This window comes from Podarcis muralis, chromosome 8, assembly GCF_964188315.1.
Source record: "Podarcis muralis chromosome 8, rPodMur119.hap1.1, whole genome shotgun sequence".
NCBI lineage: Eukaryota > Metazoa > Chordata > Lepidosauria > Squamata > Lacertidae > Podarcis > Podarcis muralis.
In genome coordinates this window covers 41,958,629-41,982,966 of record NC_135662.1, presented here as the reverse complement: position 1 = coordinate 41,982,966, position 24,338 = coordinate 41,958,629, and the positions used below count along the sequence as shown (strand labels likewise).

Below are 24,338 nucleotides of genomic sequence, written 5' to 3'. Positions count from 1 at the left end.
TTACAAAAGCTCATTAGTAATACATTCATTAAGATGGCATCTAGCTGTACCATTTGCCAGCAACCATTCTCTCTACGTACAAAATGCACACTGCATTTGTTAATTAGAGGGTGGCAACCAGAGCAGAAACCTATTTTCTAAGAACCCTATAACCAATAGTCTCAGTCTATGTTTCTGCCCTACAAATCCATAAACACTCCATCAATCTGAGAAGGGGGGATGACAAAAATATGTTCTTCCCCCAAATCAATGGGATAAAAATGGAGCTGTAGATATGATCCTATTATAAGCTGCAAGACAACCCAAGAACACAATGCCAATTCAGTATTTGAACACTCACTATGGAGGAACTTCAGGGAATCTTTAAAATAAACAACCAAGCTAAAGACAAGCACTGTAATTCCCAAGCCAACGAATACGGGAATACTGATAGAGAAAGATGTTGCCTTTACACTTCTAGAAACAAAGCTCAAAGGCACTGCCTCATTGCTCTAGAATGGAAGCAAGTGATAACAGACCTATTTCTCCATTCATAATGATGAAATTTTCTATGCCTACATAGGAATGAAATCAGCAGATGTGAAATACATCCCACTCCGGCTCATTTAATTGTACTCCCACATAGTTTGGCATATGATCTTTGAGGGAAGCTATAGCAAGGAAGAATGCAATCTGGCTCCTTCAAAGGAAGAAATATTAGGTTAATGAGATCACTCTAGCAATCTCTCTCTGTTCCCGCATTCAGGGGGTTGGAATGGATGATCCTCAGAGTCCCTTCCAGCTCTATGATTCTCTCTCTCTCTGTGTGCATGAGCACATCAGGCCCTGCAAAGGGGGGGGGGGGCTGAGTAAACTTGCCCTGGGCCTCAGAAAGCTAAGCTGGCTGGGGCCCCCCAACCTCTGGGAGACACCACTCTTTGGGGCAGGTGGGTGGGACAGCTCAGAGACCTGGGACAGCAGCAGCTGCTGCCTGGAGGACTCCCAAGGAGAGGAGGCTGAGAGAACACTCCACAAGGGAGGGTGTTTGAAAAGGGTGAGGGGCTGCCAGCTCTGCAGGCAAGGGGTGACATAACTGGGCTCCTAAGCCCCACAGGTGTGCCGCAGAAAGAATGTAGTTGATTAAGGGAGCTATGGACTCAAAAAGGTTGAAAGCCTCTGATATAAGAGGTGGGTGTGAGGGGGGGGGCTGGTTGGTCAAGATGAACCTTGGCAAAGTGTTACCTTGATCGTGACCCTAACAGGCCATGCACCAGCCTCCAAGGGAAACCGCACTATGCCGATAAAACACACTGCATTTCCAACCACCAACCAACCATTTCCTTTTTTTTTTTTCTTTTCTGCATAATTTTTATTGAATTTCAGAATACAGAACATAAATCAAATGAGTCAATATTCATATTGTTCACAAAAAATAAAAGATAGGACTTCCTTCTGTCATTCCACGAATTTTCCAGAGTAACATTAAATAATACATCCGCATTTCCTTGTTTGTAATGCCACATGTTGTTCACATTCATCTGTTTTCCTTTGGCATTACCCTTACTTTTTACAGAGCATCTTTATAACCCACCAGTGTTATCTCTTCATCCGTTAAGTTTTCCAGATATTTCGTAAGACTTTCCCAACTTTTGATAAACCTCTGATCTTTTATATATCTAATTTTGCCTGTCATCCTGTCCATCTCCACATATTCTAACAATTTGGATCTCCATTCCTCCATTGTTGGTAAACTCTCTTGTTTCCAATTTTTAGCTATCAGGACCCTTGCTGCCGTTGTAGCGTATTGAAACAGTTTGTAATCCTTTTTCTTTATCTCTGTTCCTACCAGACCTAGTAGGAACGCCTCGGGTTTTTTAACAAAAGTGTATCTTAGCATTTTCTTCATTTCATTATATACACTCTCCCAGAACCCTTTGATCTTTTGGCATTCCCACCACATGTGGTAAAAAGTCCCCTCCCTGTCCTTGCATTTCCAACATTTGTTACAGGATCCATACATTTTAGCTAATTTGACCGGGGTCAAATACCAACGGTAAAACATTTTCATTAAATTCTCTTTAAGTAACACACAAGCTGTAAATTTAAGATGTCGTTTCCAGAGTTTTTCCCACTCTTCAAAGTAAATATTCCGGCCAAAATCTCTGGCCCAGTGCGTCATTACCGCCTTGACCTCCTCGTCAACTAAGTTCCAGTCCAGTAATTGCTTGTACATTTTAGATAAGATTTTTATGTTATCCCCCAGAATCTCAGTTTGGAATCTGGAATTTTTTCGGCATATCCTTTGTCTTTGACGTCTTTTCTAAACATGTCGTTTATCTGGTGGTAGTGTAGCCAATCATATACTTGGGATTTGACCTGATCATATGGCCTCATCTTCCACTTCCCTTCCTCCTTCATTAACAGATGTTCATAAGTTGCCCATTTCTCCCTCATATTAGTCTTTTTGACAGCCATAACCTCTAATGGGGATAGCCATTGGGGTGTTTTAGGTTCTAGCATATCCTTATATCTTTCCCATACCTCCATCAGAGGACCCCTAAATATATGATTTTCAAATCCCTTATGCCCCTTCTTTCGCCCATGCCATAGATAGGCATGCCATCCGAAGCGGTTGTCATGCCCCTCCAAGTCTAACACTTCCCTGTCTTCCAATTTTATCCAAGTTCTGACCCAGCATAGGCACGATGCCTCATAGTAGAGTTTCAGGTCGGGCAGGGCGAAGCCTCCCCTTTCTTTCGTGTCTGTCAGTAGTTTAAACTTAACTCTCGGCTTCTTCCCCTGCCAGATAAATTTAGAGATCTCTCTATGCCAGGTTCTAAATATCTTTGTACCTTTTATAATTGGGATGTTTTGGAAGAGAAATAAGATTCTTGGTAGCACTGACATTTTGATTGTATCTATCCTTCCCCAAAAGGATAATTTGAGCCGGCCCCACACTTCTATATCTTTCTTAACTCCTTTCCATACTGGTTCATAATTGTTTTTGAAGAGATCTATGTTTTTTGGCGTTACCCATACCCCTAAATATTTCACCTTCTTTGTCACTTCTATTCCTGTTTCTTTCTGTAATTCCTCGATCTTATCTACCTGCATGTTCTTAACTAGTATTTTTGTTTTCCTTTTGTTTAACTTAAAGCCCGCAACTTCCCCAAATTGTTCAAATTCTCTGAGTACCTCTTTTAATGAGCCCAATGGGTCTTCCATTGTTACAACCAGATCGTCTGCAAAAGCTTTAGTTTTATGTTCATGCTGGCCGACCCTGATTCCTTTAATTTCTTTGTTGTCTCTGATAGAATTTAGCAGGACCTCTAGTATCATTATAAATACCAGTGGAGACAGTGGGCATCCCTGTCTTGTTCCTTTGGAAACTGTTATTTCTTCTGTTTCCACCCCATTTATTATCAGTCTTGCTTTTTGTTCCGTATAAATAGCTTTTATCCCATTAAAAAATTCCGTACCTACTTCCATGTAGTCCATGTGCTTCAACAGGAATTCCCAATTTACGTTATCAAACGCTTTCTCAGCGTCTACAAATAACAGTATACCTTGTTTATCGCATCTTTCTGTTAGATATTCTATGATGTTTATAATATTTCTTATATTATCTTTAATCTGCCTGTCCGGCAAGAAGCCAGCTTGGTCTCTATGAATGTTTTTTACAAGAATGACTTTGAGTCTCCTTGCCAGGACTCCCGTAAAAATCTTGTAGTCTACGTTTAATAAGGAAATCGGCCTGTAGTTTTTAATTTGTTCTAGATCTGAATCTTGCTTTGGGATTAATGTGATCAGTGCCTCCTTCCACGACTCTGGTATTTCTCTTTCCTTTAGAATTTTGTTCATTACTTCCTGTAGTGGATTCAGCAAAACCGATTCCAACTCTTTGTAATATCTGCTGGTGAACCCATCTGGGCCTGGAGCTTTTCCATTTTTTAGGTCTGAAATGATTGCTTTTATTTCCTCCGTCTTAATTGGGGCATTCAATTTTTCTTTATCCTCTGCGGGGATCTTATTGATATTCTTAGATGTTAGATATCTCTCTATTTTTCTTGTCTTACTCTTTTCTGTGTTCCTAAAGAGGTCTCCATAGAAATCCAAGAAGGCTCTTCTTATTTCTTTAGGTTTATTTATCTCTTCTCCTTCCACCACTATCCTATTTATGATATTCTGTTCCTTTCTTTTCTTCAGTTGCCAAGCTAGTAATTTCCCAGTTTTGTTAGCATATTCAAAATTTCTCTGTCTCAATCTTTTGATTTTCCATTCTATCTCTCTGTTTATCAGCATTGTATATTGGGATTGTAGAATTTTTATGTTCTCTTTTACTTTCTTATTTTTTGGATTTTGAGTTAATTTCTGTTCATTTTCTGCTAGTTGTTGTATAATTTCTTTTTTCCCTTTTTCTCTTTTTTTATTTTTAATTGCGCTCTGTTGGATGAAAAATCCCCGCATCACCGCCTTGCCTGCGTCCCATACCACCCTTGGTTTTATATTGCTACCTAAATTATCTTCGAAGTACTCTTTTAGTCTAATTTGAGCTTTTTCTACTACTTCTTGGTCATCCAGCAGGTATTCCTTCAGTCTCCATCTATTTAATCTACTCTCCTGCCCTCTCAATTCCATTTTAATTGGATTATGATCTGAGATTGTTCTAACCTGGATCTCCACCCGTACAGATCGTGGGACAAGTTCTTTTGAAATCCACATCTGATCTAGTCTCGATGATGAATCATTAGGTTCTGAATGGAAGGTATATTGCTTTTCTAGGGGATGTTTAAATCTCCAGATATCTACTAGACTACAGTTTTGTACCAGAGAGAAAAAGGTTCTAGGTAACTTCCCTTCTTTGCCTTTTGAATCCCTCAATCTGTCCGATTCTAACGACACTACTCCATTCATATCTCCTAATAGTATAATTTTCTGGTCAGCGTACTCCAATAGTTTTGCTTCCAACCTCCCATAGAATTCTGACTTATTCTCATTGGGCGCATATATACCCACTATTATTATCTTTTCTCCCTGCCATTGTATTTGTACTGCTAAAATCCTTCCTTCTTCATCCTTAAAAAGGTGTTTCGCTTCAATTTGTTTATTTATATAAATGACCACCCCCCTTTTTTTAGTCCGATCTGAGGATGTGAATTCATTCCCTAATCTTTGGTTGATCAAAATCCTTTTATGTTTCCTCGCTATGTGTGTCTCTTGGAGGCAAATGACGTCCAGACTTTCCTTCTTCAAAATATGCTCAATTCGGTTCCTTTTTCCCTTATCATTCATCCCATTAACATTCCAACTGTACACCTTTAACATCATTATAATTTACTTCAGTGAAAAAGAAGAAAAAAGAAAAACAAAAAATGAGTAGCGCCTGTTGTCACCTTTCAAACTTTTGGAACTTCCTCCTCGGTCCCTCCCTCCTCCCCCTCCTCCCCCCCCCACTCCCCGTCCCCCCCGAAGCTTCCCCAGATTCCACCTCCTCTCCCCTGCCCCTCTCTTTTTGCGGTCTTAGTTCTTTGTATTTCCTAAGAAATTTTTCTATTTCACTTGGATTTGTCACTTTTTGTCTCTTGCACCTGTATGTGAAGGAGATACCTTCCGGAAACTCCCACTTGAATTCAATATTGTTTCTTCTAAGTATCTGTACCAATTCTTTGTAGGAGTCCCTACGTTTTAGCAACCTGACTGGTATATCTTTGAAAATAATTATGTTGTTTCCTCCAACGTTAAATCTTTTCTCTCTATTCTTATAGAGGATCCTATTCCTTATTTCCCTGTTTTTAAATATAATTAAACAATCTTCTATAAGTTTTTTGTTCCTTGGAGGCTTGGCTTTTAGCCTAAAGGCCGATTGTATTGCCTTATCTACCTCCTCTGTTGGTATCTCCAGCCAGAGGGCTAATTCTGTTATTAGTTTTTCTTTTATGTTTTCTCTCTGATCTTCAGGTATGCCTCTTAATCTAAGGTTAGCCTCCCTCTGTCTTAGTTCATTTAGGGCAATCCAGTCTTTCATATCCTCTTGACTCTTACTCAAGTCTAGAATATCAGCTTTGATTCTTTCTTCCTCACGTCTTACATCCTTTAGTTCTACTCTTGTCTTTTTCAAACCTTCCTCTACTGCCTGTGTCCTCCTAAACACCTCTTTCATTTGGATCTTCAATTCATTAACTGTTTCATCTAGCTTCTTATCTACCTCCCCAATTCTATGGTCTAATTGTTCTAATTTACGTTCTACATTTTTCTCACTCTCTTTTATCTCCGCAAACATCCTCAATATCTCAGCTCTAAAATCTCCTTCTTGCTTTGACCCTTTTCTTTCCACTGGTGTTCCCCCTTCGGGTCTTTTCCCAGTGTTTGACATTCTTAATTTTAAACAATCTGCGATACTTGATACAACAATCAATATGGTCACCGATACAATTGCAGCACTTCAGTATATTCCTGTTTGCCTTATTTTATCCCGGCCTTCAAGTTCTTTTGCAGTCTTTCAGTTGCGCTAAGGCCGGCTTGCTTTTAGAGGTCTCTGAGTTATGTCTGAGCCAACTTATTTCTTAACCCCTTGTTACTTCCTTGAGAGTGTCCATAAACGTCCTGCAGTCTTAGGTAAATATCCTGAAGTCTCAAAATCAGAGGTCGAAGGTTTTGAGCGTTTTATACCCACACTTACGACGCCGTGGGTCAGCACAATGATTTCTTAGAAGAAAGTAAGGAAGGTTGCAGCAGGGGGGGTTTGTTCCGCTAATAGTGGATACAGGGTCTCACCGTCTGGAAGACCCCACTCCACTCTGCCTTGAGGGGAGGGACAGAGGGCAAAGGACAAAGGAGGGAGGGAGAGGGGGGTCCACGAGGGTACCAAACTTTAAGTGTGAAAAAGAAGGCGAAGTAAATCAAACTGGTAATAGGAAAATTCCAAATACAGTAGTCGCAATAGACCCTCTGTCCACTAGGTGGCTCTCTCAGTCACTGTTTCGTTCTGGAGACAACCTCACCACACACAAAGTTAAAGAGTCCGGTGGTGCAGAATGACAAATTATTCCCCAAACACTTAACAGTCTTTAGAATTTAAAGGAGGCAGAGACGTCCTGCTCGTCACTATAAATCCTGGAAACAGACAGGTACGCACCCGCTGAGCTCTCAGATCAGGTTAACCCGTATTGCCGGAATTGCGATTTAATCTTAGTCCGTTCTCTTAATGGCGTCGCTGGCGTTTCTCTCCCGTTCTCCACTGGGCGTGGCGCCCTGTGTGCGACGTATTCCGGCGTCCCTTTCACTTTACAGATGGTTTTAATTTAATAACTTCTTGTTCTGTTCCCTGTTTAGGCACCTCTTTTTATCGAGGTTCAGTTATTTTAGTATAGTTATCCTTCAGGGAAACGAAGTAATCACTGGCGGCAACTCCGTACACTCAAATCTGCCCTGCAGTCTCTCTGCGTGCTCACCAATCCCTGGCAACGGCAGAACCCCTTGTTGCTCACTCTTTCTTTCCCCAGGTTTTTGGTTTTCAAAGTTTTCAAAGTTTGAAGTTGTTAATCCTTCCCTTTAAGTTCGTACCCGGGGTTTTATTTTTGGGAGCGGGGCGCTAATCTCCGACGAGGGTTGGGCTGTCCGCTTTCAGGGGAGGAAATGGCTGCCCAGGACCTGCTATCCCGCGCCGCTGTTCTCCTCACCTTAAAAAGGTTACCTGACAACGGAGCGGATTGCGTCTGGTCTCTGCTGGCTCCCTGTACCTCCGGACACCCTCCGGACGTGTTTCTGGGGTGCTCTCGCCCTATAGCACCCCCTTTTCCCCCTGTTTGCTGGACTGGGTTCGTGCACCCGGCTGAATCCCTTCTCGCACCGGAGACGCGCACCACCGGAAGTCAAACCATTTCCAATACCTAGAAGAACTTCCAGCTTAGACTCCAACACAGTGAAACCAAGAGTCGCTGTGGGAGAAGATGAGTTTGGCAGATATAAGAAAAAGCTTGCAGCACCTAAAATTTCTGGATCATGGCTGCAAAGTGTTTTCTAATTACAGTGAGCCAGGCAGAACTAGAGCCAATTTATTTGAAAGGTGCCAAATATAGAGTGACATTAAGCGCATTTCCCCCCACCATAAAAAGTAGTTTTACTTACAAAAGTAAGAAAACAAGTGACTCATTCACTCACAGAAATAGGCTGCAGTATGTGATATAAGCCTAGCAAAAGCTGATTTTTTTATTTTAAAAATGCCCACAAAAATGGTGACTGTGATAAGTGCCTATAATAAAGAACTTCTTTCCACTCCTCCTGCCTTTGAACAGACAACATCCACGCTCCATTTTCTCTAGCTCTGACAGCTACCTAAGCTGCCTTTCAGCAACAAACATTTGTATCCCCTCTTTCCTCTTAAACGAATTCAGTTCTATGCATGCCTGTCTGATTTTTGTTGCCTTTTCCTCTCCATATTTGGAATTATAATTTTACTACCCCTTAGCCATTACCAAAGAGTTGCCAAGCTAGCTTAAATACTGCCTGTATAATCAACTTTTTATTTCTGTAACAGCCTGCACATTAATCCATTTTTTTGCTATTTGCAATTGTTTATAAACTTTGATCTGCTGTCTGATTACTATTTCCCCCATATTAAGTGTAATGCAAGTATAATTTGCCCTATGAAATGTGCATAACTGTGTGTTTCTCCTCAATGTACATATGTTTGTCATGTACTCATGCATCTCTTCAACACATGTAAATGAGGCCACACAGTAAGAGCTTGGAGTCTAGCTTTAAGGCAGCACAATAAGTTTATTGTTTACATGGTATGGAAGTGAAGATGGATGTCTGAACCTAAAAGTTCCATGCTTTTTGGTGCATGGTTGAATTTGTAAGCACCTTTTGCTTAAAACTTTTTTCAAACCCTAGAAACGATACTTGTGGTTTCAGGAGTGTGATTATGTCACTATAACATTCAACCGGACTTCTTTTGCTGGGATTGCCTATGATTCTTTGATACTGTTATTCGTCCTGGACACTTGGGATAACAGGATAACACTAGAGAAGCAGGAGACAGTTATTGTGCACTTTGACCATCTTTGGTCAACAATATCTGAAGCCTCAAAATTAACAGACTGTGTACTTATGTACTACGTTTCAAAAACATATCACAGTGTCACAGCAAGTTACGCATACTGTGAATTGTCCCTCCAAGCTCAGGGACTGGGAACTTCATGTCAATTAAGAAATGAGGAGATCACTGGCATTCTATAATAATTTTGAAGGCTGTCCATTAGTTGAATTGACTTTAACCTCAATAGAGCAGCAAGAGGAATGAATAAAATTTAACTGTGGGGAAAAGCAGCTGTCAATGCCAAACGCTTTGTCCCTTTCAGCCACCCTGAGGAGAAAGTTCTGTATCAAGATGAGCTTTCTTGGTATGAGGGCCACTCAACAGTATTTGAGGGGGACTATGAACGTACACAGTTTTACATTCTTACAGTATATTAGCGGTGATCCTGTTTCACAATTTGACATTCAGAGAGAAGCAGAGGAGCACAATACATTCGGCCAAAGCAAATGTATATTCTTTGTTCTTTTTTAGTACTATTGAGCAATGTAACTGAATTCTACAATGGCAACTAAGATGACATTTAAAGGGGGTCTGTGTTGCATACTGCAAATAACTCTGCTGACTTGAACAAGACAAAAGTGACCCTTTTTTTCCCTTCCCACTTTTATTTGAGATGGCAGCCAGCCAGCTAGATGTCTTTACACTCCACTGGCAAAATTTACTACTACGGTGCTGAAATAATTCCTGTATTGTAGCAGCACAGTAGTATATCACCATTTATACTCTGTTTGTTAGATGTCACAAGAGCCTTTTTAATATAAACATTCATTTTTTGCTTACAATCCTGACACCTACTGTGCTTCAGACACAAAAAGGAACTGAAGCCTTTTGCTAACAGCTGAAGCACATGTGCAAATTAAAACAGCCTTCTTTTTTTAATCCAAGAACCAAACAATGTTAATTTTCTGATCAATAGAACTTCACAAATGTTTTGTTTTATTTACAATGCATGGCTACTATTGTTATACCTCCTTCAATAGTAAGAAACTTCCTTCAAAGCTTTTCTCCCCCTAGTCAGTAGAAAGATGAAAGAAACATCTCCTAAGATTTTTTGTACTTTGGTTTGGTCATCTAGTCCAATCCCCTGTAATGCAGGAATTACAGCTAAGAATAAAGTATGCAGTTCCAAAGGCTGGAGAACCTAGAAATGAATGTGGGTGGGTGGCCTTTATGAATATATTCACAAGACTTTAGTATTGCTAGCTAAAGAGCTGCTGGATGTTTTTAAGTTCTATTCTCCCCTTGCGGGACTATTAGCTTGTATAAGGCTTTTCCAACCAACTGATTCTTCCAGAGGGGAACTAGGACCATGAATACTGACTCATAAACCAGCTAGCCCTTTAAGAGGCTCTTCTTGCTGGTAAGCATAACAATAACTCTGTCATGCTACAAGGCCCTGGTAATAACAAGACTTGCAGTGATTCAGATCTAAATAAGTGCCAAGGCAAACCATACATTTTGCAATGTATGGAGCATTCTTTTTTTGTAAAATAAAGTCATGGCACACAATAGGAAAGGTGGAACAGAGGAAGGAAACGTTTTGTCTAAGAAGAGCTAGTTTTTTTTTAGATAAAGTGTGCAGGCTGTCACAAAAAAGAGAAATCAACCCATGGGTTGCCATGGGTTGGAGAAGAAAGTAACCTGTAGCTCTTCAGATGCCAACCCCATCTCCCATCAACTCTAGCCAGCATGGCCAGTGGTCGGGGATGATGGGAGTTGTAGTCAAACATCTGGAGGGCTGAAGGTTCACAGCTCCTGCACTCAAGGCGCAGGAGCCCTAATACTGAAACACTGGTCAGCTTTCTTCCAGTGAAAATGCGCTGAATACCAAACGACTTTATGCTTTTCTCTCCAATTAATTGGATGTTTTCATGTGACAGTAATTCATAGGAATCAGTGAATTCCCCATGGCTTCTGCAAATGAGCGCCCACACAGAAGCTTGGCAACACTAGGTAGCATGGGTTGGACAGCTGCCACTCTCCTTTGTCTTTCCCTACGATGCTACAACTTCTCTCATTGCTCCCACATCCTCTTTCCCTCTACTTTGTGTGGAGAAGTCCCATCAACTCATCAGTTTGCTCTGAGAGCAAAAGGGTGAAAGGATGACATATTAGAGCTCAGGCTTCCTGGTGCTCAGAGGATGTGGAGAGGGAGACACTCAGCGGTATGGAAACCTTGAACCAGCCCTGAAGATGAACACACAGTTCTCACAATTCAGTTCTGGAAGCAGAGGATTATGTTCCCCAGTAGAAAGTAATTTCTCTCTCTCTAATGCAGCTGATTTACCTTCTGAAATGCTTCCCCCCCTCCCAGTTATGAAGAGGCAGGTTGGCTAGCAGCAGACCCAAACTCCCCATTTAGGTGGACCTACATTAGAAGGAAACTTTGAATATATTTGCTGTCTTTTGAGCCAAAGTTCTCTAACTGCAAGTCATACAGAACTTGGCTTGGTTTGGCTTTTTAAATCACAACACATATCCTATTTTTCAAGTTTTTGCAGTCTGTTTGTGCAATGGGTAAATGGTCCAATACAATTAATTACCAAATGTATTGAAAAATTTCCCTCCATGTGAATGCTGAACTAATTTGGAGAGCCTGACAGAGGGATAATTTGATTTGGCTAGAGGCCAGGCAAACAGAAGGGAGGAGGGAGGCAGGAGTTGGACAGCATTTTCTGTTCTTATTTTGCATTTTAGGAAGAACTGACCTCTTGAACAGAAGTTCAGAGAAGGTTCAAAGACAGATGTAAACCAGCATAAAAGTTACATTGAATAATGCCATATTTCAACTAAGGGGTATGAAAAAGCTGCTATATTTTTAAATGACAGATTAGATTTACTTCCTCTTTGCTACTGATCAGCTTTACGCCAATTGCTGTTAACTGAACATGTGTTAAATCAAGGGGGCGGGTTAAATACCATTTGGTTGACAGTTATTTCACATAGTATACCTGTTCCTGAAATTTCACACACTGAGCAAAGCAACAGATTTTAACACATTTAATTAGAAGACAGTGCTTTGACAAGAAAAAATATTTTTTTCATCTGTAGTAACTTATTTACCCGTAATTATACTATGTCCAGCAAAAAACAACACACACCTTTTAAATATGTGGTTCTGTTAAGCCAGAGGCTGGCAATGTGGCATGTGTGAGCATAGTGGTCTCCTTGAGGATTCTATCTGGCACTCACAGAGCCCCTGAAATCTCTCTATTCATGGCTCTCTTGGCCATAAAGTGATTGTTGTTGTTGTTGTTGTTGTTTAGCCGTTTAGTCGTGTCTGACTCTTTGTGACCCCATGGACCAGAGCACGCCAGGCACTCCTGTCTTCCACTGACTCCCACAGTTTGGTTAAACTCATGCTGGTAACTTCGAGAACACTGTCCAACCATCTCATCCTCTATCGTCCCCTTCTCCTTGTGCCCTCCGTCTTTCTCAACATCAGAGTCTTTTCCAGGGAGTCTTCTCTTCTCATGAGGTGACCAAAGTATTGGAGCCTCAGCTTCAGGATCTGTCCTTCCAGTGAGCACTCAGGGCTGATTTCCTTCAGAATGGATAAGTTTGATCTTCTTGCAGTCCATGGGACTCTCAAGAGTCTTCTCCAGCACCATTAATTCAAAAGCATCAATTCTTCGGCGATCAGCCTTCTTTATGGTCCAACTCTCACTTCCATGCATCACTACTGGGAAAACCATGGCTTTAACTATACAGACCTTTGTTGGTAAGGTGATGTCTCTGCTTTTTTTGATGCTGTCTAGCCATAAAGTGATACAGATGGTAAACTCCCCCCCTCATTGCAAAATATCATAGGATCATAGCCTTGTAGGGTTGGAACGGACTCCAAGGGCCATTTAATTCAACCCCTTGCAATGCAAAGCACATAAAACTGAAGGAGGAAGCTATAGGAGTGGCACTCTTTCCCCCTTCCTCTTGCAGCTCTATGTGCTTTCTGGATTCTACTGGATCCAACTTTCACCCAGATCCCTTAGAAAAGCAAGGGGTGTGTGTGTGTCTGTCTGTCTGTCTGTGTGTGTGTGTGTACACACACATGCTGATCTGGGAGAGAAGTTATTAGAGTGGATGGCTCTCATCGCACTCACTCAAAATCCAAATGTGCCCATGGGTCCAAAAAGGTTGGTGACCCCTGCAGTAAGCTATATTATCTAACAGGCCTGTTTTCTATGAATTTGTCCAATCCTCCTTTGAAAGCCATCCAACTGTGCAGCTGTCACCACCCCTTGTGGCTGAGAAATCCACAAGTTATCTGCTGCACGTAGCAGCAATTTTTCTTGTCTGAAGCTATACCAGTTTAATTGGGTAACATAGAATTCTAGTAACATGGGAGATGGAGAAATTTTTTTCATCCCACACCATGCTCGATTTTAGAAATATCTACCCCACCCCTCTTACCTGGCTTTTTCTTACCTGCTAAAAAGTAAAAAGCTCCAAGGATGGGTGTAGCCAGGGGGGCAGCTGCCCCCCCCAAATCAACAAAAGTAAATAAAAATACTGAGGTTCTGCGCCCCCCCAACAAAAATCCTGGCTATGCCCTTGGCTCCAAATGCTTTAGTCTCTCTTTGTAGCAAGGGCATTCCAGTCCCTGAATCTTTTTGTCTGCAGCTTTAGACTTCTAGGATACCTCATTCAAGATGGGAGGTACTCAGGAATAAACCAACTTTAGGACAGTCTTTAGCATCAATATGATCCTATCCCTGACAATGAGCAAACCGTTGAAAAGTGCCTCCCCCCAGCCCTCTGCAAATGGGGGGTTAGCTGAGTTCACAAGCACTCTTTTATTCAACAGGTGGTAGCAATGGCTCCCACACAGAGGATATATTGTGTAGGGTGGCATGATACAAGATGCAAGGATAGGAGTGTCGGATTAGAACTGGGGAGACTCTGGTTCAAATCCAACTCGGTCATGAAGCTCAAAAGGGATCTTGGTCCAGTCACCAGCTCTCAGCCTAACCTACTTCACCATGATGTTGGGAGGATAACATGAGAAGGGACCATGTACTCTGTCTTGAACTCCCAGGACAGGTGGGACAGAAATGTAACAAATGAAATATGTGGTTCGACCACGCACACCACAAAAAAAAAACCTTTGCTTAACCTAAAGTCTGCTGAGTTTCGCTCAAGGTCAGTTTTTAACTGCTCTTCTACTACTTTTCAGTGCCCAACTTAGGAAGAGTTAAAAGGGGACTATACAAATTCTGGAGGAAAAGGCTATTAAATGTGACTGCTTGTGATGGTTGTCGTACTACCTCTAGGATGCTAGATCTAGTGAAAACAACAGTGGGAGAGAGCTCTTTGGCGAAGAGTCACAGGTCAGCGGCAGAGCATTTCCTTTGTGCACAGAAGATCCTGGGTTCAATCCTTGGCAGGCAGGGCTGGGAATGTTCCTTGTCTGAACCCCTGGACAATTGACGCCAGTTCATGTATTGTAGACAAAGCCAAGCTAGATGACCAATGGCGTGACTTGGTACAAAGCAGATTCCTATGTTCCTTTTGTCTTCCTGCTTGTGAAACTCTCTTGACATCTGCTTAGTCACCGTGGGAGGCAAAATTCTGGACTAGCTGAGGCCTTTCGTCTGATTCCACAGGGCTCTTTTTATGATCAGCCTGAATCCTACTGGTTAAGATTAAGGTGAAATGTTGGAGAAATCCAATTATTGCCAGGTATCCTGGTTCCCCTTATCAGACTGAGACCCCACCCAGGTTAACAAAGGATTCAGACCAAAGTTCTAGTACTATCTGCAGACACATCCTCCTGAGAATTTTAATTGAGCCTTTTGACCTGCCTACTCTATAAGGATTTCCCTACTGGCCAACTACAGTCCAGCTCCGCCACTTACTCATTTAGGCTTTCCTGACTAGAGTATATGTGCTGGGAAATGGTTTAGAGCTCATTGACAATTATTTCCATTAGGGGATGCTATTAACCTGACGTGTTGCTTTGGCATATTACAGAAAGGCTGCTATATGACTGTTGCAGAGGCAGGATAATATTAACACAGATTTCTCGCTGCATTAAATTGATGTAAAATATTAGCACAAGATTTTTTATGGAAGTTCTAAACAGTTTCAGTGGGGGAGCAGGAATCCTTTGGGGAGGAAGAGCAGGATATAAGATCAATTTAAATAAATAAATTGGTTTTTAGGGTGTGTTCTCAGTTCTCACATGCCCACCATTTGCCCTGATACACAAACGTTTAGGGGAGATGCACAGATGCACACTTAATGTTTAAAACACACTCGATACACATGACTGTTCTACACCATAAATTCAAAGCACACCCAACACACATTTAAAGCACATGACCTCCTCCAAAGAACATTGGGAACTATAGTTTACCCCTTACAGAGCTACATTTCCCAGCACCCTTAACAAATTACAGTTCCTGATGTTCTCAAGGGGTGTGTGTCATATGCTTTAAATGTATGTTGGATGTGCTTTAAATTTCTTGTGTTGACCTGCCCTTTCAATTTGTTGCTTCCAGCAAAGAGTAGGGGAGAAGCAAAGGGGAGACTTGCAGCAGCCTGCACTAACACATTGCACCCTGGTGCTAGACCACAGTTAAATATTAACTATGGTTTGACATTACATGCAAACTAGGCCATTAACAATTCATTGTGGGAAGTTGCTTAATATATTTTGGAAATGTTTAGTATGCATCAAGAAGGGTAAAGAAAATAGAGAGGCTTTAACTTGGGAGAAGGACTGAATTCACAATCATACCACCTTCATATTACGTATGGCAGGATCCCATATTGTATTGCTTCCCACGAATTTATCTATTACCAAAGCAGGAAGTTAACACAATACAGCATATTGGATTGCACACGATCGAACATAAAGCAATGCCGTCACACTGAAAGCTATAGTCACATCCTTTGCCCATATCCGATTGTCTGTCAAAACACATTGAGGCAAATTTATTCTCAGCCTAACCGTCTATACACATCTACTTTGCAAGTACTGGGTTCAGTGGGACTCACTCTCAGATATGTTTGCATAGGATTGCAGCATAAGACCTAAGACTAAACTGCAGGGAACAGTCTGGCACTGAGAGCAATAAGGTACTGAACAAGTGGAGGCTCCTCCTCTTCTCTATTCAATTGTACAATACAAAGAAAACTCTATGTGGGGCTCTACGTGCGCTCTACGTGGGGCTACCTTTGAAGGTGACTCGGAAACTACAACTAATCCAGAATGCAGCAGCTAGACTGGTGACTGGGGGCGGCCGCCGAGACCACATAACACCGGTCTTGAAAGATCTACATTGGCTCCCAGTATGTTTCCGAGCACAATTCAAAGTGCTGGTGTTGACCTTTAAAGCCCTAAACGGCCTCGGCCCCGTATACCTGAAGGAGCGTCTCCACTCCCATCGTTCTGCCCGGACGCTGAGGTCCAGCGCAGAGGGCCTTCTGGCGGTTCCCTCATTGCAAGAAGCAAAGCTACAGGGAACCAGGCAGAGGGCCATCTCGGTAGTGGTGCCCACCCTGTGGAACGCCCTCCCATCAGATGTCAAAGCGATAAACAACTACCTGACATTCATAAGACATCTTAAGGCAGCCCTGTTCAGGGAAGTTTTTAATGTGTGATATTTTAGTGTATTTTTGCTTTCTATGGAAGCCACCCAGAGTGGCTGGGGAAACCCAGCCAGATGGGCGGGGTACAAATAATAAATTATTTATTATTATTATTATTATTATTATTATTATTATTATTATTTACAAAAGCTATGTTTATTATTATTTGTTATTTTTATTAATCACTCTTTTCACAAAAGTAACTCAAGGCAACTTACAGAAAATATTAATTAAGCAATATTAAGCTGTATAAAATATTGCTCAGTGTATAAATCATGCAACTCAACCAGATGCTATAGAATCACCATCACCATCATCTAAAGACGGGCCCTGACTGTGGGCTTACAGACTGTAAGACAAGAAAAAAAGCAAGAAAATAATTAAGGAACAAATCAGAGAGGAAGGCCTCTGAAACAGTGGGAACTACTGCAGAGAGAAATCTTCAAAAGGCACTCAAGCTAATGGGAGCTTTGGGAAGGGGGTGATGGGACCGTGGCCTGTGAGGAAAGGGTCGAAAGGTTCTCCCCACGGTCTTTATCAATGGCTATTTATAGTAGTGTTCTGTTCCAGAGAGATGCATGACATCAAATCATGGATTTGACGCCACATGTAGTTTGGCCCTGGGCATATTGTCCCCTTATAACATGCTAAATAACACCTTTGGAATGTGGCCTGAACTTCTTGTATGTGGACGAATAAGACTTTACAACACAATAATAACTGGTCTCTCTCTCTAAACAGCAGTCATCTCCCATTGCAGTTATTAAAAAGATCAGTTTAACCAGAGGTCACAAGTCATAGCTGCCTGCCTTACAACATCCTCTTGTAATAGCCTTTCTACTCCTCAAGTGCAACATAGTTCTCTCTCTCTCAGAGCAGCCTTGAACAATGCACACTTATACTGCCAATAAGGGAAAAGCACTTTCCTCCAAGGCTCTTTTCATTCCTGAAAATGAACTTCACAAGAACTCAAAGGGAACCGTCAAAACCGAACTAAAATATATGTGTGTGACTCATACCAGAATGGTGCTATTGTCAGTTATGTTTATATGTACTTAAACATATTTCTTTTATTTTGGGCCAGTGCTATAACAGGGGTTCTCGTGGCAGCTTGTTATAAGGCTAAAAACTAATGAAAAAATCATTCACTAAAACAAGCACCATCACCTAACCAAACCAACAATTCATATTTACACCCCAATGAAGTTTTATACTTTTGCAAAGCTGCAAGCAACTGTTGCAAGCTGGGTATAGGCAACAGGGGCTCAGCTCACTTGCGTATACAGAAATGAGATCCCCCCCCCCCCAAGGAAGTACCATATGCCAGGGAAAGACAGCAGACCATACCAGGTCAAAATGCTTTCAGAAATGGATATTTTGGGAAACAGCAGCAACAGTACAGTATTCCAAACTGTCAACAGACTGAGCTGTATGTTTCTTCTTACAACCCGTCAGTGGACAGCACACATAACATGTACCCAACATACAGGACTCTGTACACATAATTGTGAATGGTGTATTAGATATTCCCCATGGCACATGAAGTTAGCTTTCTCTTAGTGAAGTTAGCTTTCTCTTAATGAAACTAGTATAGGACTTCACAGCCTACAGTTATTCTTCATCAACTTGGCAATTACAAGTTGCTTGGAATGACCCCAATCCACCTCCTCAAAAAACAAAACAGAAAAACGTGCCTTCTTCCATGTCAGTATTATGGCCTCATTACACAGCCTCCTGCCCAGTTCAGACCTATCAAATCTCTCCAATGATTTGCCTAATCGCCACCTTCCACTCCTCCCGCCGTGATACACCAGCTCCCCTGCCCTGGTTCTCATTTTAACAATAGCATGTATATATGCATAGCCAAAGCCATTTGTTTAAAAACATGGTAGTTGGAACCTGTGGGAGCTACCAAGGCCAGCACTTATTTTAAGTCATTTCGATACTGCTCTTCATTTAAAAATACGTCAATCCTAAGGTGGTTAACAAAAAAGCAGTATCTTACTGGCACAAGAAAAGGACTTCTTAAAGTTTACTATAGCAGTTTCAAGCATACCAAAATTGGTGATTATCTCAGGGTTCAAAGACATTGAAAAGGAAGTACAAGGCTTAGTACAAGGCTATGATAGAGGAAAGAGGGAAACCATTCCATATTAATCAATAAAAATGAATTAGCTGTTTAAAATAAAAGCAGCTTTAGACATCACATCACTAGGCAAAGAGCTAACATGAGTTTTACTGCATTGGAAAATGACCTACAGTAGCAATTAAATCTCCAAAGGATTGCATTGAAGCAGGAGGAAGTAGTTTGTCAGGCAGTTATAACCATGATGAGTGGAAAGAGGAGAAAGAACTCACTTGAGCACAACGGGCCACATTCAGCCTCACGGCTCTTAGTAGCAAGGGCGTTAGGCTTTTTACAACATTTTGTTTTCACATAACGAGTGCCATAAATAAGTGTGGTTGCCTCAAATAAGTGTGTCTGTGCAAAATACCTTAATGTGAGAATGAAAGCCTCACTCCACATTTAAGTGCCATAGGAATTACTCCCGTGGCAAGAACATGCTCACAGGCCCCAGACTGTGTTGGTCAACCAAAAAACCAAAGCTCTTTTATCCAAACTGCTAAGTATGGTGGGACCTATTCCTTTTCAAAATCTATCTGGCACCATCCTTGCCAGAAAAATAATGGACTCTTATAATACTACACTGTTTTCTACACATCCATCATATCTTTTCAAGGAGCCAATAACATCAGCATGTCTCCCTAGTTCTTATGCAAGACACCAGCATGTCATGTGTATCTATTTTCCCAATGAATCACTTTCTTCTGGCAAAACAGTGCCATCAAGGAAACTAAGGAACAGTGTACTGTAATAAAAGAGCTCCTTTCTACAAAGAAATTCAGGGCCATGCTAAACAATGCAAGATTCCTTTACAGCACTTTTGTGTACATATAGGAAAAAAGCATGAAAACTGCTTTTAGAGTGAAAAAATGCATGAATCTACAAAAATTGAGAAAAATTCTTTCTCTACTGTAATTAGTCACTGCTGCGAAGTAAGTGTACATAGCTTTCTACATCATTTTTTAATAGATCCACAGATATGTTTTCCTTCCTCAGCCCCTATTTTGTCTGCTTGCTATTCTTTCAAAGGAACTTGCTGCAATTTGCTTGTTTACCATTCATTATTGTTTCCACAACATTCCCTTGCAGGAATGACTCTTACATGGCTTCCCAATACCCTCATGCATTTTAATTGCGTACTTTCTGAATTTCCAAAGTCACCCAGGCAAAAATACATACAGAGAGCTCCTAGCAAAAGTGTCCATACATAAAAATAATAATACCAATGGTTAATAAAAAGCCAAGATACTGCAGTGGAAATAATATGCTGCACAAGTAAAATGAATTCTATTTCAAGAATGTAAAATGCAACTTAAGTTCTGCATTCTGTAGTTTTCTTTGCTGTGGGTTTCCGAGTCCGGATGTATTTGGGCACATGTCTGCTCCCCCTCTCCATATCCTTAGACATTCAAGGCTAATTATTAACATAGAGAGGGAAAGCACGCACACACACACACACACACATCTATTTAGAGCTATTTTCATATTCATTCATTCAGTCTTATTAATAGCTCTGCACAAAAAGATACTGACAGTAAAGCCTTGTCCTACAACCTTAAGCAAAACCTTGTTGTGAAAATAAGCTTATGCTGAAGGAAATGTCTTCTGCAAAACTCCTCACAAAGATACTGCTCTGGAAGCAATGCAAAGTTAACATGCACCAGACCAACCAAGGACATTCTACATGTGTAACAGCCCACAGAACAGTCCAAGTGATCTAGAGCAGCCTTTGCCAACCTGGTGCCTCCCAGAGGTTTTGGACCACATCGCCTATCAATCCCAGCCAGCACGGAAGGCAGGATTAGAATATACTGTTGCTGGCAGAGCACAGTGGCTAGGAAAATGAACTGTGGGCTCAGAGAATCCCAGTTCAATTCTTCCCAAAACTATGAACTCATGGGACAACCACCAGGTACTCCTTTTGTACAAAAGTGGGGTAATGACTAGCACAAGAATATTGTAGGGATTCTATTTTTTAAAATAAACTGTTTATTTTGTTCTTGTAATATATCTTTGCATGTAAGGATTCTTAAAGTAATGCTTGTTAATAACACTGAACACTTAGGAAAATTATTGTAAATGCAAAGTTTGATGGTGATGATGTTGGCTATCCTAATTTATTCAGTGATGAAGTATAACAATCAGGGTCAGGTTGATATACACATACACACAAAGTCTAAAATCCACAATTGGATAGTATTTGTATCCAACAAAAATGTCACAAGGCAGTGAAGAAGCTTTCAAGTTCTCCAAAACTCCATGCTAAACCAAAAGGCAGATAGCCCTTAGGACACTCACACAAAGGAGCCGGATTATTTGCCATTGGAAGCACTTGTACTTTATTGAATATGCAAATGCAGAGGGGTTTCCCCCCTATGTATACCATCAGAAGTAACTGACTATTTAACAACTTATAAAGATATTCAAGATCAAAGACTGAAGCATGTCCAGTGCTGCCATCACTCAATATATCAAGATTCACATAGATACCGTTCAGAATGAAAATACGGGCCATGTATTTCTATCAGAGTGAAAGAGGTGAAGAAATTCTAAATTCTTGGAAACAACAGCTGCTAATGAGCAGATCTTGAATTTTATCAAGTCAGCCTCTTAGTATCTCACTTTTCCCATTAGCCAAATGGGCCAATATTATTTAATGATGTTTTCAGCAGTCTATTGTGAGAAGGACAATATGAAAGCGTGTTTCACATTTTAAAAAATTAGGAATCAATTGGAAACTTAACCCCTCTTCAGACAAGTAGGAACTTGGAAGAGCAACACGCGGGGGAGGGTGTGGGGTGAGTGTGCTACTTTTGCCTCCCCACATTGCTGTTCATGGGTTAGAAGACAACTGTCCAAAGCAAGGAACCTCATGTCCTCATGGAGGCTCCCAAACATTGTAAACTCCCAGAAAATCAGGGTTCTTTACTACATGGGAAGTCAACACGAGTCACCCTCCAACTTGCAGAGGGGGACAGATTCCCATAACTCTGCCTCTGCCATGTACTGCTTCTTCCAGTTCCTGGAGCCATGAAGAAAGTCTTGGACACAAACGGACAGTGATCATAGAAAACGGAGATGTGTGAATACCAGGAGACTAGGTGGATTGCAAAGGGCGTTCAGAAGAGAGACTTGCACAAGAGCTGTAATACAGTGAGGAAAAAAGCCTTAATCCTAAAGTTATAATGACATTAAGGGTTGAATTCCAGGAAGAAGTTATGATTAGAAGGAGATAGCAGAAAATTATGGAGAGCAGCATAACAGTTCAAAAGCTGCGGTGGAAAACCTTCCCAGCTCAGTTATCCACTTCCCAACTGCTTGCCGATCACACAGTAGTTACATCCAATGCAAGGGGAAGAGAGGAACACCAACAACTATTTTTGCACTGCTACATTTGAGAGGAGAGGAAAAGCGGATGGAAACCCAGTAGACAGGCCCCTAATAATAGAAATGCACCAGTCAACAACCCTTCTATGCCCTCCTTTATTAACACGTTATATAACTTGGCTATTCGTTTTAATACTGAAGAAAAATTCAGGCAGGGTGCCCATATGAAATGTGCCGTCTTTAGCTTAATGAATGTCTAGCTTAATCAATTGGGAATACCTTGATAGATCTGGGCGAATAGGTGATGCAGGGTTGGAACCATTATCTATTCAATATTTAAAGAGGCATAAATATTGCATCATAGCTGTTGCTCTCCTGCACTGCATATGTAAACAAGGCGGATACAAACACACTTCTCCAAGACAGAGAATGATTAGCAATTCCATATCTTGCCATTCTAATATGAAATATTTTTTTTCATAACATGAAAGTTCAATTTGTGCAAAAGGCTTTTTAAAAAGATATTTCAAAGGATTCAATTGTAAATAAATCTAATTCAATGGTTGGCACAGGAGATGGGTACACAAGAAAATGGGTATTCTGTGGGGGGGGATGGGGAAAACAAAATCAAACATAAGTTTCAATCTGAAGCTACCAAAAAAAAAAAAAAAGCTTTTGGCTAGCTGAGAGAGCACAGATGACTGAAGAAGTAATTGCAATGGTTATAATTACTATAATGTGTTTGTTTGACAAACAGATCTCCATAATAAAGGAGCTGGGGGGAAATAAGCACATCATACTAACCCTTTCAAAGTTAAACACAGCTTGCCAGAATAGCCCTTCAACAGAAGAGCCTATCAACCATACTTTGAAGGGAATTGGATTTCTGCACCAAGCTATAGAAGCAATTCTTAGTTTATGCCCCTTTGGGAGGAGATTTATAACCATTTCTTCTTTCCCTGTACCACTCATGTTAATGTTGCCCTCAGTAAGAGGAGAAGCTGAGAGCCAATAGCCATCTCAATAAAACTATGGGCGAGCACAATTCTTGCCCTGAGATTACGCAGAGTCCTATACTTTGCGTTTTGGACCACAAGCCAACATAACACACCTGAGCCCATCTGCTTGAGTGGGTTTCTTAAGCACGCAGCTCTTGAATTTGCATTGTGTTCAGGGGCTCTAATATCCCAGCCGCAAGTCAGCCCAGGTGATTTGCAACGGGACCTAACTTCCAGCTGAATTTCTTGGGATCGCAGCCAGGGCGACTAAGGGAAAGCCTCTCGACTTTCAGATATGGTAAATTAAAAGGGCCCCAATTCGCGCAGGGAGCAACAGCGGGCAAGAGGCGAGCCAGGGGCCATTCCGACGCAGCTCACTTGCCCCCTCCTCTCCTCCCCATTCGGCGCGCCGACCGCACCAGCTCCCGGGGCCCCGACATCGCCCCCGCGCCGCTTTCAGCTCCTTAAGATCAAAGCCCTGGCATTCGCCTCCTTCGTGCCCCATTCATATTTTAGTCACGTGCCCCCTCTCCCCAATGGGCTCTTCTCCCCAGAAGGACTCGCGCCTGGAGTTTGGCCGGCGTTCAAGTGGAGCAGAGGCAGAGTCTGGCGACTCTTTCCGAAGTGGCTGGGGAAGGAGGAGAGCCAGTGCCCGGCTGCACAAGCACCGCCACCACCGGCGCCGCTTCTCCCGCTCCCAAGCCGCCGGAGTCCGGCCAAGTTACCAAGCGAGCCGCTTTTCCGCGCGGCCCTTTGCGCTCTTTCTACTCACCGCCTTCCAGCCTGACGACCTGAGGCAGGCGGTAGGTGCTCACCAGCAGGTCCAGCGGGACAGACACGGCGCTCCACTTCACATCCTTCAGACTGGAGCCCGGCGAGGGGCCCGCATCCATGTTCCCGCCCTTCTGGGGGTCCGGGCGGCGGCGGGGGTCGTCTGGTGGCGGCTTCGCCCTCCTCAGCCTCGACTCTCGCCGCCGCCGCCTCCCCAAGCCATGATGGGCTTGGCTTAAAAGCGAGGCGAGTCGCCTTCGACAGCTGCTGCTGCTGCTCCTCCGCCGGCCCCCCAGCAGCAGCGGCGGCGGCGGCGTGGGTTGCACAGACGGCGGCGGCTCTTCCCGCTGGCTCCTCTGCTTGCAGCTCCAGCTGACCCAGTAAACGCCATCCCAGCACGGACTGACTAATCAACAAGGTGCGAGCGACGCCTGCGCAGTGGGCG

At 42.1% G+C, this 24,338-nt stretch overlaps 1 protein-coding gene across 2 annotated transcripts in view; it reads right to left on the bottom strand.

Annotated features, from left to right (window-relative positions):
• Positions 1-24,338, bottom strand: part of GAREM1 (GRB2 associated regulator of MAPK1 subtype 1) — an 84,739-nt gene extending 60,401 nt beyond the window's left edge. The window contains exon 1 of one of the 2 annotated variants that reach the window (XM_077933070.1): positions 23,938-24,338. Coding sequence is in view for 1 of the 2 variants with exons in the window: in XM_028737077.2 (XP_028592910.2) it covers positions 23,895-24,015 (121 nt within the window). In the remaining variant the exon portion in view is untranslated. Of the gene's footprint in view, positions 1-23,894 lie in introns of both variants that reach the window. The other variant, XM_028737077.2, reaches the window with a different exon arrangement.